This window comes from Rhinoderma darwinii, chromosome 13 (genome assembly GCF_050947455.1).
Source record: "Rhinoderma darwinii isolate aRhiDar2 chromosome 13, aRhiDar2.hap1, whole genome shotgun sequence".
Taxonomy (NCBI): domain Eukaryota; kingdom Metazoa; phylum Chordata; class Amphibia; order Anura; family Rhinodermatidae; genus Rhinoderma; species Rhinoderma darwinii.
This window is the reverse complement of record NC_134699.1, coordinates 31,613,098-31,632,347: the sequence shown is the minus strand read 5'-3', so window position 1 is coordinate 31,632,347 and position 19,250 is coordinate 31,613,098. Positions and strand designations below refer to the sequence as shown.

General features: G+C 42.6%; 1 protein-coding gene across 2 annotated transcripts in view; it reads right to left on the bottom strand.

Moving 5' to 3' along the window:
- LOC142666153 (protein MTSS 1-like) overlaps positions 1-19,250 on the bottom strand; it is a 114,052-nt gene that overhangs the window by 65,584 nt on the left and 29,218 nt on the right. For both annotated transcript variants that reach the window (XM_075846109.1, XM_075846110.1), the window contains exon 2: positions 11,235-11,296. In XM_075846109.1, coding sequence (XP_075702224.1) covers positions 11,235-11,296 — 62 coding nt within the window. The remainder of the gene's footprint in view (positions 1-11,234; positions 11,297-19,250) is intronic.

The window sequence follows — 19,250 nt, the reverse complement described above, 5'->3', positions numbered from 1 at the left end:
TGACGGATATGAACCCTATCTGAGCACCTTTGGTTCCGAGTGCCGTGGTTTCTTCAAGAATTTCTTCAATTATGGAGACACAAAAACAAATAATTTTGAAAAAGTGTTTTTACTGTGTAAAAGTAGTAAAACATATAAAATCTATATAAATTTGGTATCTTGCAATCGTAACAACCCGCTGAATAAAGTTATTGTGTTATTTATACCACACGGTAAACCGCAGAAATTTAGGACGCAATAAAAGAGTGCTGAAAGTTTTTTTTTCTATTATCCCCCCCAAAAAGTTAATCAATAAATTATATGTACCCCAAAACAGTGCTAATAAAAAAATACAGCTTGTCCCGCAAAAAATAAGACCTGCTACAGCTATGTCGATGCAAAAATAATAAAGTTATAGCTCTTTGAATGCGACGATGGAAAACTGTAAAAAGAGCTTGGTCATGAAGGCCTAAAATAGGCTGGTCACTAAAGGGTTAATGACATTGGCTGCATGTTTGGGGTCGTTGTCCTGCTGCAGAATACATTTGGAGCCAACCAGACACCTCCCTGATGGTATTGCACGATGGATAAGTATCTGTCTGTGTTTCTCAGGATTGAGGACACCATTAATCTTGACCAAATCCCCAACTCCATTTGCTGAAATACAGCCCCAAACTTGCTTGGAACCTCCATCATGCTTCACTGTTGCCCGCAGACCCTCACAATTGTACCGCTCTACAGCCCTTCGGTGAACAACTGCCTTCTGTTCAGCCAACTATAAAAAATTTGACTCATTACTCCAGAGCACCCGCTGCTATTTTCCTGCACCCCAGGTTCCTATGTTTTCGTGCATAGTTGAGTCACTTAGCCTGGTTTCCATATCGAAGGTATGGCTTTTTGGGCGCAATTATTTAATTCATGAATCCAAAGATAGAAAATATCGAGCCACTCACCGACTTTGCAACAAATTTCTTTTATTCAGGATCTTTGTCTTGAGCTGCATCTCAAAAAGTAAAACTTTTTTTTTTAAATAAAAAAAAAATAAATTACAGAGAGTTGTTTAAAAAAGAGCGTAACGCTCCCTAATTAGGCACCTCCTTCAGGCTGCTAAATCAGTTATTCCCCGCAAGTGGAAGGCGGCGGCTCCACCACTCTTGGATGATTGGTTTCAGGAGGTTGCCTTGATACAACGTATGGAACACTTCCTGGCTCAGTCCCCGGCTGCCTCTGCACGATATATAGATACGTGGTTTCCATGGCTTTCCTTTCTCTCCTCTCCCACCTACCGCACTGTAGTGGCCTGAGGCCCGGTGCCCCTACCTCCCCACGAGATTTTGTCTGTGAGGAGATTGCATGCGAGGGTGGAGGGGATTGCTGGCCTGCTTGGCTCACTCAGGTGTTTATTAAGTGTATGGCTGCCTTTTCTTGCTTTTACGTATCCATGGTTATCCGGAGCTGGAGTCCAGGCTCACCGCGAACTACCCCGGTTTCTTCCCTACCTTGTCTGTCTTCTATTTTGTTTGTTTTTCCCTTTCTTGTGTCTATTGTGAGGGGTGATTTGCTTCCTGTGCTGATGCTCACATGCTATGGCCAGAGCGTTTCAAGTACGGGAAGATGACTTATCGCACCCTGTTTTGCTTTGCTCACCACTTCCTTTTCAGTATTACTCCTTCCCGTTATGATGCCCGGATGGCTGTTGTGGTGTGTGCCCTTCATGGGTTGTGATGTTTACCCTATTGTTTGGGCTGCGCCCTATTTTTCATGTTCCTTTATTATGAGGACACAATTTTTCTGTATGTTTTTGTAACGGTTTGTATTAAAACCAATAAAACTTTGAATTGGGAAAAAAAAAAAGTAACTATTTCAATGAAAAAAAAAAAAAAGTGTTAAAAGATTTACATTGCCTTAAAAAAAATTTGGGGTATTTCCCAAAACTGGCGCAGAGATTACTTACAAATAAATATTTGCACCCACAGAAGAATATACATGAAGTATACACAAACTGACTTGAGCCGTCACCCCATATAATGCTAGGACATTCATACTGTGAAATATGAAAGCAATTTCTAGTTCGGAGACAAAAGCAAGAACCCCGTCCTGCAAAAAGTATGTCCTAACAGCAATGATATAATTTACAGGGACGGCTCCTGACAAAGAAAATGTATCTGGTCTTTTTCTGGGCCTGAGCCTGGAAGGATATGTCACTGCGGCTGATTTGATCGGTCACAACATTGTGTTACCATGGTACTGCCAGATACTCACAAATATCAAAAAAATACCAAAGCTGTAGAGTCCGAGTCAGTTTATGGTGGAGTCGGAAGAAATCTACCAACTACTTCAAAATAAAAATATTCAATATTATATATTATTAATATTGTATTTGTGTGTTGCATATTTACTTACAGGAAAAAAAAAAGTTTTGATTCGGACCTAGCACAAGAAAAGAGACAACAGGCCAGTCCACTATTTTGTGTGGTTTAGTTTTTATATTTTGTTTTTAAACAAAACCCCTCTACTTTTGTCGGTCAAAAATGACAAAGGTTTCTGTAAAACCCAAAACATACGGGTAATTCCCCTTCATTCACTCAAGATCCTTTATACATCAGAATTTAGTCATATCTGCCAAAGATCATATTCAAATCAACCCTTAATGCCTATACTGAACACGAGGCGTATTCTTTATCTGACTGATGATATACTGGCACTAATGTGTGCCATACACAGACTGCGGTCCACGGAAAAACATTATAAACCACGCAAGTAAGCTGGTAACACTGCCCCCAACGATTACCTGTAACCTGTCGGGGAACCCGGTAGCAAGTGGCCAATTTTTACCTGCTGCACTACCACAGAAAAGATGCATTACATAGTGGCCATTTAAATAAATAGGGTGCCCTTGTAATGCATGAAAGTGATGGGTCTCCAAGAAAGACACTCTTTGTAGCTGCTCTCCACTAGTATTAGGAGTGCCCTCAGAGCACTTAAAGGGGTATTTCCACAGGATAAATGATAATTGTCTACCCCACCAATCACAATAACAGAGGTCCCGAACCCCTGTTTCTCCTCACTGAGACCACCGACCGTGAAAAGAAGCTTGGATGGAGCGGAGGACAAGCATGCGCCCTGTCGCTCCATTCAATGTCTACAGGACTGATGGAAACATCTGAGCACCCTCCGTCAGTCCCAAAGACTTTGAATGGAGCAGCAGCACACACTCATACGGTGCTCCATTCAATGTTCTCCCCATTGCGGGGACCACCCCTGTTCTAGCAATCGGTGGCATCCCAGCGGTGGGGCCCCCAGCTATCACACATTTATCCCCAATCCTGTGGATATTAATCTTGGATACGCCTTTATTTTAAATTGGGTTTTTGTAACCAGATATAACCCCTTTAAGTAGCACAAAAAATGACCAGGTAAATTTAGGTCAGGGGTATATGGTGACTGGTCATACTTTATTTGAAATAAATTCCTGCTGCACGACAAATTGTATGAAAGTTTACAGATTGTGTGAATTATGTATGGGTGAAAAGTTAGGCAACCTTTACAAATGGCTTCTATCAAGCAATGAAAGTCTTTATGCATAGGACAGCATGCCAGCTCCATGAAAATGTACGGATGTGACTGCTGGGTGTCGCGCTCCACCCTTCTTTTACATTAATGTTTACTTAATCAGTGCAAAGTCTGCAGTGATAGTCAGCGGGTTCCCATGACAATGTCTGGTGTTTACCGTCACTTCAAACTGCATGTAAACAATGGCTGCTTCAAAGAGTGATCCTCTCCAGCACATGTACAGTCCTTACTCCTCATATACAGCGAGATAAAACAAAGTCTCCATCACTCCTCCCTGTGCATCCAGAAATGGAACGCATTTTGCAGATGGAACATTGTGCGTTTTCATGCATTAGTAATGGGATGCCATGATCCACCAAATGCGTCATGTAGAGATTCTTTACCCTGATCTAAAATCTTGCGGTTTCTTGTTAGCGACCAACTACATGGAGCTGCTGTGTGGGCGATGTGTTTCAATGAATCTTGATACGCTCTGATCAGATCAAGGACGTATCAACATAAATAACATAATGGACAGATCTACTAAATGTAAATACGGACGCTGGCCAAACTGCAATGAAAAAAAAATTGTGTTAGTTCTCGGTGCCATATTTATGTAGGGCCAACATCACCTTTAGGCCTTATTTACATGAGCGTAGTACACGTCCGTGATACGTGCACGCCACAATCACGGACCTATGTAACTCTATGGGGCCGTTCAGACAGTCCGTGATGTTCACGCAGCATGTGTCCGCTGCGTAAAACTCACGACATGTCCTATACTTGAGCGTTTTTCGCGCATCACGCACCCATTGAAGACAATGGGTGCGTGAAAATCACGCGCAGCACACGGACGCACTTCCGTGTGCTGCGCGTGTTTCGCGCCACTGTAGATCAAGAAATGAAGGGAAAAATAAAACCGCCTCCTTCATTTTTGTTCTAAACCTCAAAACCGCCTGTCATAAGGATGGCATATGCGCGAAAATCACGCAGCCACGCAGCAAACACTTATGACACACGGAACTGCAACGCGCAAAGAACATTGCATTTTATGCGCGCGCAAAACGCACACGTTCGTGTGAATTTCGCCTTACCCACACAAACCGCTAATCGTTGTAGGATTTATTTTCTCTTTCAGACAATTTTTAGGTCATACAACAACTATTATCACCTAGAAGTGTTCAGTAGTATGCACCCACTGGGAGTTATGGATTACAGTAATGTACTCAGACAGAATTAGGCCGGATCAACTTCACATCTAACCCTATACCATACAGAGCTGCAGAGTAAAGCATGGGGGATAGAATAGCAGGCTGAGCCTATGATACGATGAAACTATATGTCAAACTACACAACAATTTGTTGATGAGAATACTGAAGCACAACCAAGATGGTAAAACAGACTGCTAAGCCTAACACTATAATAAAACAAATACTTTTCTTTCTTGAAATATTAATTTTATTACATTTCTCAATGACCCAACATACTTGTATAAATCTATTTTTACATTTCAGCGTAGACTTTACAAGGGAAAAAAAAACAAAAAACGATTTTTCAGCCTGCGCGCACACAATGCCGGGTTGATATAATTTTGCATTTGGAAATTCAAAGAAAGTGTTGTTAAAAACTCTACAAAAACAGATAAATATTCTGCAATTTCTCTAATCATTTTTCCATCTCGAAGCTAATCCTAGTCAAGACGCTGAAGGCTTTGGGCTGTCATGGGATTCCTGTTTTGGCGGACGGTGAATGACTTTCCGCCTGACCCACTTAATACAGTGCCTGTATCCAATAAACATTGCTAACTTTGTTAAACCATTAGTATTATGGGGATGCTGGTTCGTAAACATTTCAAATTTAAAAACAATGCTGCGCGGCCAGTCTGGTACCAAACTATTTAATTCCCAAATATTAAACTGGTTTACCTAAGTAGACTAGACTGAAGTACACACAAAAGTCGCACAGATTGTTCCTGGAAAAGGTGAGTAACAACCAAAATGGCGGCCATTATAATGCACAACAGAGTTTCGGCCAGCTTTCCAAAATTTCTGAATGCATGTTTGCCAACAGCCTGGATTTTTGTGGAACTGGACAATAAAAATGGGTGTAATTTATTCAAATTCGCTTCAAGAATGGAAATTTATGGGGATTTTGGGGGGTGATCTTGGGCGGATTGTGGACGGGGCTTTATTTCATAATGTAGGTCATTGAGGCCATATTGGTTGTTATCCTGCTATCAAAGAAACGAGAATTCAGGTAGAATTTTTTTTAGCAACTTGACAGAAGAGCAAAACTTAATGGGGGAAGATATATCACAACTAGAGCAAAGGAAAAGCAGAGTGGAAACCAATCAGATTGCCCGTTTCATTTTCAAAAGGGCCTCTGAAAAATCAGAGCTGGTATCTGATAGGTTGCCATGGGCAACTACTCCACTTTTCATTTTCACAAGTATTGATAAATCTCCTCCAATGACTTACAGGATTATTTTTCAATTGTACAGATAAAAAATATGTTGTCTAATGTGTAGACTGAGGTAAAAACGTATATTCCATTGCTTGCAAACTGGTTTAGGGAAGTAAAAAGCAGCTGTCAAACATCATGCAAATGTGACTGGAAAGAAAACACAAACCTGCTCTTCTGTGAGCGGCGTGACAAAAAAATTAGGATTTGTGTGCGCTTTTGGTCACAGTTTGGATTGGCGAGGACATGGCCAACAATCAAACAGTTGTTTTGGAAATCAGTAATGATCAACTATGACGATTTATTGCCCAAAACCATTGGAATGACCGACAGCCAAGGAGAGGAGTGTCAGAGCTAAGCAAGCTTATACTATGACAGACACAGCATGGAGTCTCGGTGGCCACCACAAGAGCTACATCTGCATGGAGTTTGTTCGATCTCTATATATTTGTGTAGGTTTCAGGCTTCCTAGAAGAATAACCCTAGAGAGTTTGTACTGGAGATAGAGAAATTAGACTATGTGCCTTAAAGAGATGAGAGATAATGTGAGTCATTACAATGTGTGAGCAGCGCTGCGGAATATGTCGGTGCTATATAAATAAGAGGAAATATTTAAAATAAAACTTAAGACGCATCCTACAAAACATTGCGGCCGCCCCTTTTTTCACAACTCTATAGCAAAAGAGAAGTGCAGGAAGAGCAATATGCAGCGATTTACACAGACTGATGAGCAAAGCTTTTGCATACTATTATATATTGTTTTCGTTGTTCACCAGTTAACACTGTTTTTGGACAAAATGAGTTGCTTGATCAAATATGCCCTTAAAGAGGATGTCCAGTCATTAGAAAGATAGGCCATCAATAATCTGATCGGTGGGGGTCTGACCAGCGGCACCTCCACCAATCAGAGGTTTAGAAAGGGCCGCTGCTTCCCCTTCATTCCTTACCTGCTCGTACTATCAATTTATTTTGACTGGACTACCCCTTTAAAAGGGTTTGTACCATCAGGGACCATCATGCTCTATAAGGCCATATGGTCCGAGGGGTTCCCTATCTAAAAATGTGTCAAAAACGCAGTAAACAATTTACTATTTTGATGTAAGAGCAGTGAGACCGTGGAACTCTATCACAGTATGTTGTGATGGTCGTTTCATTGAACAAGTTCAAGAAAGGCCTTGATGCCTTTTTTTGAAAAATATAATATTACAACTTTTGAGTACTAGATTCTGGAGATGGTATGTTGATCCCGGGATTTATTCTCATTGTCCTATTTGGAGTCTGGAAGGAATTTTTGCCCTAATGAGGAAATTGGCATCCACCTCATGGGGGCTTTTGCCTTCTTCTGGATTAACACGGTAGGATTATAAGTTGGACTTGATGGACCGGTGTCTTTTTTCAACTCTACAACTATGTAACATGTGAACATACCCTTACATGACCACTGTGTAACACTACATATGTAGGCCCAAGCAGATGCACACAGCTGATCACGGACACTGCAATGTCTGTAAGGGCTAGCAGAGCATCTCCTGACAACTGAGATTTATGGGCAGGCTTAGGCTAGGGCTACATGCTATGTCTATGGCCGGCTTTACCGTACAGACTTTCAAAAACTAACAATCCATGTATGTGTGTGCTCTCTAAACCCATGGAAGACCCCACACAACAGTTACGTCATGAATAACAGGATGACACCACTGATATCTGGAGGGTCAGAAGGAAGAATGACGTTTTCACTGACTGCAAGAAAGAAAATGACACAAGTACAGAATTTAACTAGAAAAAAAGTATAGTAAAAACAATGTCAAAGTTAATTCTATGCATTTTTTACATTATACAGACTTTGACTGTTTCCTGAGAGAGAACATCAGTTATGTCAATCTTCTACATGGAGTCGAACACAAACCATAATTCCAGTGTCACAGGAATTCCCTGCCTTTTACTGGCTGACCACTATTCTAATTCCGGAGCCTAACTATACATCAGAGGGAAAACCAGCTGAAAATAGCAAGGTTCAGATCCCTGGAATGCCTGTGTCAGGGTAAATGTAAGACACAAGATCTTTTCCGGCTTATATTTTTTTTTCTCCAACATATACATTGAGGTGTTTTTTTTTATAATTACATATGATATTTATATTAATAGGAGAAAGACATGAAAAAAAACAAAATGATTTATTTTACGCAATTTAGACTGCTATAGGGTAAACGGCTCAGGTTTATTTCCGGAGTGTGATTTTTTTTGACCACGTCATGCTGCAACTTCTGAATTCTATTGTGTTAAATGATCGGATGATAGCAGGCAGCTAAGGGACTTCATCATTCAATATAAGAACTGTGGAAGACCACGTTTTTTACGAAATTTCCAGAACATAATAGGAGGAAATAAACTGAACATGCAAGGAATCTTATACACGCTCAAATGTTAAGGCGGTGGTTTCACACTGAATCAGATTCTCCAAATAACATTAATAAACCCAAAAAAATTGATGTAAATTGAAAATCAAGTTCAGTAATGCATCCTAACACACCCTTTGTAAATGCAACCTACTAAAAGATGCAATGGAGTCAATAGGTAGCAAGATGGAGCGCATGTGGGCTCATTCTGAAGGCCAGGGGCACAGCATGTTTCGGTTGTCTTCGGTGTCCTGGATCCGGTAGAACCGAAAAAGATAAATGGACTTTTACTGTATTTCTATTTACGCTACATGGTCAAAAGTATGTGGACACATGAACACCACATCCATATGTGCTTGTTGAACATCTCATTCCAAATCTATAGAAATTGAATTGGACCCTTATCTTCTTTGTTATAACAGCCAATACTCCTCCACACAGCTTTTTTTGCTAGATTTTGGAACACGATAGTAGTAATACTACGGAGGTCGGCATTGATGCTTAGCGTGTCAACTTACCCTAAGGCCTTATTCACACGAACGTGTTATACGTCCGTGCGATGCGCGTGATTTTCACGTGCGTTGCACGGACCTGTGTTAGTGAAAGGGGCCGTTCAGACTGTCAGTAAATTTCACACAGCTTACGTGCGCTGCGTAAAACTCACGACATGTCCTATACTTGCCCGTGTTTCGCGCAGCACGCACCCATTGAAGTCAATGGGTGCGTGCAAATCGCGCACGGCACACGGAAGCACTTCTGGGTGCCGCGCGTGATTCACGCATCAGTAGTAAAAAGAATGAATGAAAACAGAAAAGCACCACGTACTTTTCGGTTTGTAAACATACATATAGAGTGTCATAATGATGCCGGCTGCGGGAAAATCGCGCTGCCACGCACCATATGCTGATGCCACACAGACCTTTTGCACATGCAAAACGCAGCGTTTTTTGCGCACGCAAAACCGACACGTCCGTGTGAATAAGGCCTAATGGTGTTGCCACATTTTATACCTTCTTTGGCACTATGAGGCTGAACCCAAACCATACCGTTGAAAGTGTTATAGCATGTGCTGAGCCAAGATTTCACACAATAGTGTAGGATGCTAAAGTTGGATTCATCACTCTAGAGTAGTGATCCCCAACCACCGGGCCACGGACCAATACCGGGCCGCGGATCATTTGGTATCGGGCTGCGGTATCTGGTATCCGCCTCGGTGTCCTCAGGGAATTTCGGGCGAAAAACCGCACCAAACCGTGGTGCAGTTTTTCGCCTGGAATATCCGCTGTGGAAAACTGTTGAGCAGGCTCCTGGGATGACGTTTCATCCCAGGAGACCGCTGCAGCCTGTGATTGGACGCAGCGGCGGTCACATGGGATGAAACGTCATCCCATGAGGCCAGCCCTCTTAACGTCATTCAGGCCGGCCTCCTGGGATGATGTTTCATCCCAGGTGACCGCCGCTGGTTCCAGTTTCAACTGCATCTGCATCCTTAGGATGCAGATACAGTTAAATTGAATGCTGGAGCAAGAGTGACGGCTTCTTGCCCCAGCGGCTCAGGGCGGACAGGCGCGATGTTGTGACGTCATCGCACCAGTCTGCGCTGAGTCACTCATAGCACAGACCGGAGGAGATGGATCATCCACCCATCGTGGGAATGGGGATAAGAAATTAATTATGTTATATTTTATTAGGCACATATGGGGGCATTATACTAGGTATGCGAGAGGGAGCTGATATGGTGGCAGCTATGGGAGTATTTTACTGTATGGGGCAGCTAAGGGAGTCCTTATACCGTATGGTAGGCCTTATACTGTATGTGGGGCATTATACTGTGGTGGCAGCTATGGGGGGCATTATACTGTGGGGTGCAGCTATGGGGAGCATTATACTGTGGGGTGCATTATACTGTGTGTTGGCAATATACTGTGTGGGGGAAGCTATGGGGAGCATTATACTATGGGGGCAATATACTGTGTGGGGGAAGCGATATTGGGCATTATACCGTGGAGGCAGCATACTGTGGAGGCAGCCATGGGGACTGTTGGGCAAGGCGGCTGGGCATAGGTGCGGGCAGGGGTCTGGTGGTGTTGGGGAGGGGTAGGGGGGCCCAAGCTGATTTCTTGCTCTAGGGCCCATGAGCCTTTAGTTACAGCCCTGCTGCAAAAAAAATTAGATTTTTCTCATTATACTTTATGTATTAACAAAACTTTTGGATGCAAAAATTGCATTTGCGAAACCGACAAGTGCAATAATTTATTACTGCTTTAAAGTGAGAACGTCCTAACAATTCAGAGCTACTGTAACATGTATTATATTAACTACTATCACAATATGGATCTAGAAAGAACAGTCTGACATTTTAAGAGATAAGCAAATCACGTGTGTGGTTACTTCCAAGAAGCTGCTAGATATCAACAAGAAGTTCCAATCTTTCCAGGACCTTGACTTTTTTAATAAATATGTGACAAGATCAATCACGTTGAAGCTTTTACATCATCCTTTGCCTATGTTGCTATGAGTGTTCCCAATAACACAGGAACTTACCGCACACTTCAAGCAGCCGTTTATAGCAGGGTGGAGTCAGAATGATCGTGTTATAAAAGATGATTACTTCCTAAACAATCGGCTTGATGCCTGTAACACAACTTTATGTGTTGGATATTGCCTTCCTAAAATTCATAAGTAACTCATCACTAAACAAAAACTGCATACTCAAAAATGTTTAAAAAAAAATCCTCAATAACAAAGTACATCACAAACATAAGGACTCAATTCCATATATCCGAGAATTCATTACACCTTTGGTTTACCTAATTTGCATATTACATGAACAATCATAAACTCACCTTAGCTGGGACTGTAACTTTATAGCTTTGCTGATGAAGTCTTCCCATGTTGGATAACTTGCCTAAAAAACAAATACAGACACATATAAACATTCAAGGCTTTTCCAGGAGTTTAATCTGTATGAATAAAATGTAATAGTATACCGTGGAATGTAAGGAAATACTTATTATTCTCCAATGGCCAATGATTTGTTAGGTTATGTTCACATGAGCATTATGGCTTTCGTTCATAACGAAAGCCACAGCGTTTTGACGGATCCCAACGGTGCCAGACGACTGACGTTGACTTGGAGTGGGGTCCGTCATGGTGTCCATAGTTCTGACGGGAATAACATCGCTGCATGCTGAATTATTCTTGCCGTCAAATGTGATTGTAATGCTGACGAAAGCCCTGAATAGAGCATCTGACAGCAGTGTGAACATGACCTTACCTCTATTGTTTACAATGTCCAGCAGCTCACTGGGGGTGGGACAGTAGCTCACGTGGTATGATTGACAGCTCGGTTATGAAAGTAAAGGTCTTATGCTCAGTCCTGTGACAGCCTTCAGTGTGTAAAAATTATTTGCAGTGATCTCTTTAAGTAGTACAAAATACACAAACACCAACATAAAGGTGTAAAAAAAACAAAAACAACATACATACAGCCTGCCATCTCTGTCCAATGACTAAGATACATGTCCTTTGAATCTAAACTTGTGCAAAGAAAAAGCAGAGTAGTTTTCCCTGGCAACCAATCAGATTCCAACTCTAATTTCATAAGTCATTTGGAAAATAAAAACAGGGCTTTTTCACACCTGCGTCAGTGTTTCCGCTGTTCTGCCCAGTCAGAGAAGCAGAACACAAAAATACCGGAAGCACTGGTTTTGTTGTATGACAGACACCATCGGTGCTATTGTTTTCAGTATATTTAGCAGGATCCGTGACAGAGGCCCCTAACTGGAGCCTCCAACACCGGTAAACAGGCCTTGATTGGTTACCATGGGTGACTACCATTGTCCAGTGCAGGCCAGAAAACGAGAAGTAATCTAAATGGTTGTTATTGGGAACTGATCTCCTTTGTTTGCACTAGCAGTTGTATATGAGGTCTACTGAACATGATAAATGCTGATGAAAATGTGATAAATTCCATAACGGAGTGGAGTTTCGATCTAGGCGGGATTCACACGATCGGGTCGCCCCCGAGCCAGAGTGCCGGCCGGTAAAATCGGCCATTCTGCCCGGCCGGTTTGCATAAAGTTTTGCATCCGTGCCGGGCAGATCTGGACAGTGACATCAGCGGGAAGTCCTGAAGAGGAATCCCCATGTGTTCAGGGATTCCGCTTCAGGAGTTTCCCCTGATGTCACTGCCCAGATATGGACAGAGACATCAAGCGCTCTGTCCAGGAGCGGAATCCCCGAAAACACGGGGATTCCGCTCCTTCAAGGAGCTAAAGTGCGGCTAGCACATAGCAGAGCGGGGAGATACCTCCCTGCTCTGCTATAGTGGCGTCGCTACAGTAGTAGCAGCCGCAGCAGCTGCTAGCGGCGCCATCGAAGGTGTCGCCGGGCCAGGGCGCTTTTAAAACAAGCAGGGGAAGGGAGCCAGCGCAGCGCTCCCTTCCACCTGCTGTACACCCCGGCCCTGCCACACAGTGTACAGCGCACAGCCATTCGTCAGAATGGCATCAACTCCTCCTCACATGCACTTTGCGCTGTGAGGAGGAGGAGAAAGAGCGCAAGCGCCGGAAAACCCGGCCATCACTCGGGACACATCCCGGTGATGGCCGTGTATTACTCCGGCCCCATAGACTTCTATGGGAGCCGGGCGGCCAGGTACCCGGCCGAAGATAGAGCATGTCCTATTTTTTGACGGCCGGTTGTCCAGGCCGTCAAAAAATCGGTCGTGTGAATAGCCCCATTAGGGGTCTATTATTCCAAATGCAGGCGGGTGCCGGCCGATTTATGAACGGCCGGCACCCGGCCGGGAAACCCTGTTGTGGGAATGAGGCCTAAAGCAGTATACAAGGCCTGGCATATTTCCAGCAATAATGAGGAGCCCTTTAATAAAATAATTTTTAAGACTATTTACATTCACTTGAATTAAAGGGGTGGAAGCCTAGAGTATTTTTGAAGCTTAGGTGATAAAAAAAAAAAGCCATCTCACAAACATGGTGGTCCTATAAGAAAATTCCTCTACATAGTTATTATATGGCTGAGGTTTTCCTACGACTCTCACATTGTAATCTAATATTCGAGTCAAAATCTTCATTTTTGTTTAACTCCCAAATCAAGTCACCACCCTTATCACCCACATCACACTAAAATTGCAAAAGAAGTTTCTCAGAAAAGCACCATCATGCCCAGTTAGTTACACCCTGTGATTAAAAAATGCCATAGAAGTTGACAAATTTACAAAAATTCATATTAAAAAGGCAAAACCAAGATAGGCAATGGTGTCATACCGTCACATGAACTTGTACACAAACACAGTGGACAGCAGCTGATTTCCAGCCATTTAGGTAATGCTGTTAGAGGAATAATTTCTATAATTGTTGTTAATACTCGTTCTTCATAGATCCTATTAATAATTTCTGAATGTGAACTTTAACTTCAAATTAAAGAGGCTCTGTCACCAGATTTTGCAGCCCCTATCTGCTATTGCAGCAGATCGGCGCTGCAATGTAGATAAGAGTAACGTTTTTATTTTTAAAAAACTAGCATTTTTGGCCAAGTTATGACCATTTTTGTAGTTATGCAAATGAGGCTTGCAAAAGTCCAAGTGGGTGTGTTTAAAAGTAAAAGTCCAAGTGGGCGTGTATTATGTGCGTACATCGGGGCGTTTTTAATACTTTTACTAGCTGGCCGTTCTGATGAGAAGTATCATCCACTTCTCTTCAGAACGCCCAGCTTCTGGCAGTGCAGACACAGCGTGTTCTCGAGAGATCACGCTGTGTCGTCACTCACAGGTCCTGCATCGTGTCAGACGATCGGCACATCGGCACCAGAGGCTACAGATGATTCTGCAGCAGCATCGACGTTTGCAGGTAAGTAGCTACATCGACTTACCTGCTAACGCCGATGCTGCTGCAGAATCAACTGAAGCCTCTGGTGCCGATGTGTCCGACACGATGCAGGACCTGTGAGTTACGTCACAGATCTGCACTGCCAGAAGCTGGGCGTTCTGAAGAGAAGTGGATGATACTTCTCGTCAGAACGCCCAGCTAGTAAAAGTAGTAAAAACGCCCCGATGTACGCACATAATACACACCCACTTGGACTTTTGCAAGCCTCATTTGCATAACTACAAAAATGGCCATAACTTGGCCAAAAATGCTCGTTTTTTAAAAATAAAAACGTTACTGTAATCTACATTGCAGCGCCTATCTGCTGCAATAGCAGATAGGGGCTGCACAATCTGGTGACAGAGCCTCTTTAAGGAGTGTTGATTATTTAGGATTTAAAAAAAATAAGGGATTTTCAGTGCATACTGTAGCAACAGCCTTCTATTTAGACATGGCTTCTGTGTATATCAGAGCTACGACAGCTAGGCCATATCTGTTTTTAGCAAAGCCCGACGGACCCTGTTGGAGTTCCAGTATTTAAAAATAAAATAAAAAAGGCTTTACGTTTTATTAACACAAAAAAAAATAACCATTATGGGGCCCCTTCAGATTAAATTAGATTTAAATTGTCCTTTTGGCCTCCGTCGGGCTGGTATGCATTGGTATAATTTTTTTGTTGTTGTTGTATGGAATAGCGAATTACATTAGGCTATGCCTTTGCACAAAAACAAAAACAAAAAAAAAAAAACAGTGCAGTATGAGTTTTATTTAAATAAGAGCCTACCCTACCGCTGGCATATGCTATCTAATGGCACAGTTTACAGGCGTACGTTTAACGTATGCGTTGGCAGCTTCAGTGACGTCACTGCCAATATATGGACAGTTCTGTCAGGAGCTTCCCTCTCTGAATCCAGATATTCTAACCAGGGGGACTTCGGCCCTAGGGAAGTTCCCCACGTCAGCAGCTCCCTCAGGGCCCAGTGCAGAGTGTAAGAGGCCAAGTTCAGCAGGAGTAGACCCCCCCCTTCTGTCCCAGCATTCAAGCAGCAGATGAAAGGAGATAGACAAGTCCTCGTAGCTTCGTCCTTCACCAGGGGAACCAGGGTGAGAGCAGCACACTGTGTCCCCCGCTCTGCCAGGGGGACTCTGACCCTAGGGAAGCTCCTGTGTCATTGCCCATATATTCAGTGATGTCAGAAGCTTCCCTTGGGCCGGAGTTCCTATATTGTGCCAAAAGAAGGGGAGGGGGCTATATAGCGACATATCTCACCATATGCCTATATAGAGGGATACAATATTTCCGGTACAAAGATAAATAGTCTGATGAAGGAGTTCCAGTATATTTGATGGCAAGAATAGTGCTGCAGATTGCGATATTCTTAGGAGAGAAAAAAAAAAGCAAAGGCCGACTAAAACCCCAACAGAAACCCTTAAAGCAAATATGAACAGATGCACACACACAATGACATATACATAGTAGCAATGCTTCAACAATATCTCGCTCCCCCCTATACAGATAGCTAGACGGACCCACATAAGCACAATACCACACACTCTGAAACGTGTCCAAGTCTATGCGTGTGAGAGCGCAATTTACAAGGGCAAAACATGGGAAAACGATAAAAGCCTTAAACATCACTAACTTGCCACAGATTCCTTCATCCATTCCCGAGAAATGTCCAACAAAGAGAACATACATAACGGAAGAAATCACGGCACTAGCAAACAAGCAGTTAACCCAGCGGTTCCAGTAGATCATAAGACAATAAAATGCTTCAGTCCGCCGTACATTCCATCCTATAACCCAGAATATACAGTACAGCGGCCAGCAGCCATCTGCAGCTGCACTGCATTCCAGTATGGATGAAAAAAGTTTTCTAACTGTCATTTCCTCTTTCTAATGAAGACCTAACGCCGTTCTAAAAATGGAAACGAGGATTTGTTATCGTGCCCTTAGAGCAAGAAATCCCAATTGCGTACTCCAGGCTCTCTCGCAGCTGCAGCGCATGGCATTAACTTCTCATGGGCCTTTAGTGAGTGCAGAGCAATTGTTAATTTCCACAAAACTGGAAGTGATAACCCGAAGTTCAAAGAACGTTTCCTACACATGCAACTAATCGGCAATTTCTGGCTCGATTAAGGCCTCATGCACATGGGCATCAAAGGCATCTTTTCATTATACAATTATCGTATGCAGATCAATGGACATTACAAAAGGAATAGCAGTAAAGAACAGACCAATCCACATCAGCATTTCACATGTCCCGTGACGTATGGTGCAGCTTTTACTGTATTAGTCCAGGTTTGCACGGGGATTCCTGAACAAAAATCAGCCCCAAACTGCAGTCCAAGTAAACGGGGCTTTAAAAAAAAACAAGTCACATAGTGCTGGGGGGGCCAAAACCAAAAAACTGGGTTTAAGGGATCACAGCAGATTTTTTATTTTGCAGCGCGCTCATTTCTGATGTGGAAAGGTGGCGGATTTAACTGCAGAATTACCCACTGGAATTGCAAAATGTGAAATCGATAGTCCAATCCAGATGAAAATATGCAGAAAAATGCACCTTAAAGAGACTGTCACCACATTATAAGTGGCCCATCTTCTACATAAGGTGATCGGCGCTGTAATGTAGATTACAGCAATGTTTTTTATTTAGAAAAACGATAATTTTTGACCGAGTTATGACCTATTTTAGCTTTATGCTAATGACTTTCTTAATAGACAACAGGGCGTGTTTTACTTTTTGACCAAGTGGGCGTTGTGAAGAGAAGTGTATGACGCTGACCAATCAGCGTCATATACTTCTCTCCATTCATTTACTCTGCACATAGTGATCCTGCGTTGTTCACAATGTGCAGCCACATACACTAACATTACTGAAGTGTCCTGAGAGTTAATAGACATCACCTCCAGCCGGGACGTGATGTCTATTCACAATCCTGACACTTCAGTAACGTTTGTGTGTGACTGGGATTGTGAATAGACATCTCGTCCTGGCTGGAGGTGATGTCTATTAGCTCTCAGGACACTTCAGTAACGTTAGTGTGTGTGTGTGTGTATGTGTATGTGTGTATGTATGTGTGTGTGTGTATGTGTGTATGTATGTGTGTGTGTGTATGTGTGTGTATGTGTGTGTATGTATGTGTGTGTATGTGTGTGTATGTGTGTGTATGTGTGTGTATGTGTGTGTATGTGTGTGTATGTGTGTGTGTGTGTATGTGTGTGTATGTGTGTGTATGTGTGTGTATGTGTGTGTATGTGTGTGTATGTGTGTGTATGTGTGTGTATGTGTGTGTATGTGTGTATGTATGTGGCTGCACATGGTGATCTAGTAAGATCACTATGTGCTGAATAAATGAATGGAGAGACGTGTATGACACGGATTGGTCCGCGTCATACCCTTCTTTCCACAACGCCCACTTGGTCAAAAAGTAAAACACGCCCAGTTGTCTATTAAGAGAGTCATTAGCATAAAACTAAAATAGGTCATAACTCCGTAAAAAATTGTCGTTTTACAGCGTCGATCACATCATGTACAATATAGGCCACTTATAATGTGGTGACAGAGCCTCTGAGAAGCGGATTCCACTCAATAATCAGTCTTGTGGGTTATATTTTCTTTTCTGACTTGGACTAGTATTTTACCAGTACACTGGTGAATCCTGGAAGGGCCCATTCAGGAACTCCACATTTCAACTTTTCCGGTCATGTACTTTAATGGAACATCAATTATGTGTGACATGACACCACCTACCTTTAGGAGGACCTGTCACCTCTCCTGATAGGTCTGTTTAAGTAAATAATTGTATTCCCCATGAAATAATAATTCTAAAGCATCTCCTCTACATTGTGCTGTCCCTCTGTTATTCTTCCTAGAAATTTATGACTAAATTGACAACTCGTTATTACCAGTTGGGGGTGTGTCCTTATATAGACTGACAATGTCCAATCAGAGCTGACAGAGTGAGACTGTAGGATCACACACACACCCTTGACAAGGGGAAAGGTAACACCCAGTTGTCTATTTGTAGGTGGAATGACAGAGGAACGGGACAACACAAAGTTTTAAGAAAATATGTTCCAGAATTATTTAATGGGGAATACAAGTATTTACTGAAATAGACACATCAGGTGACAGGTCCACTTAAAAGGTGTGAAGGCCATCTTACTTTGCACTTCATCACCGTTCTTCTTTATATAAAGTTCCCGCACCAGCACTTATGGAAGGAAGGGGCACAAGCATACATACATAGACAATGTCAGTGACAATTCCTAGGGGGGGGGGGGGCGCATTTACGAACAGTAGCACACTGACACTTTAGGTGTTTCGTAGTGCACCCACTCATACTTGGTAGGTTGCACAAATAATAATTTAACAAATCTCATCCACATGTTGAGTAAACTTCCTGAGCCAAAATTGACCTGCGGTGCGTATTTTTCGGACCGCAGCATGTTAATTCCGGCTACGGAATCTGTGCAGAATTGCTGCATTTTTCAGGGGAGATGTCTCCATCTCCTAACATTGGGAAAAACGCAGCAATTTACACACCATTTCCTGCCGTAAAAACCGCAGGAAATGGTGCATTTTTGCTGCAGCGGAAAGTCTTTGACTTTCAACAGAAATTTTCTGCAGCAATTGCGTTGTGTGTGGACAAGCCCTAAAACTTAATGTGTCTCTCTCAGTAATTGACTATCTACTGTTGTTGCAGCCATGATATGAAGTCGGTAGCAGGGTGATAAAACCTATCAGTCTCATTAGAAAGCAATGATTCACAGGTAAAGCCAGACATAGCTATCTGTAATAGATAACCTCCCACTCACACACTGCACCCAATCTAGGGAGGTTCCCGGCAGACGCCTTGCTCAGGTCTTGTACTTGGGTTTGGAGATACACCTTCCAATGTAGTCATACGACATTCCTCTAAACCACCGTACAATAACAGCTCAGCCCCAGAAAGTCAATTAAGATAAAA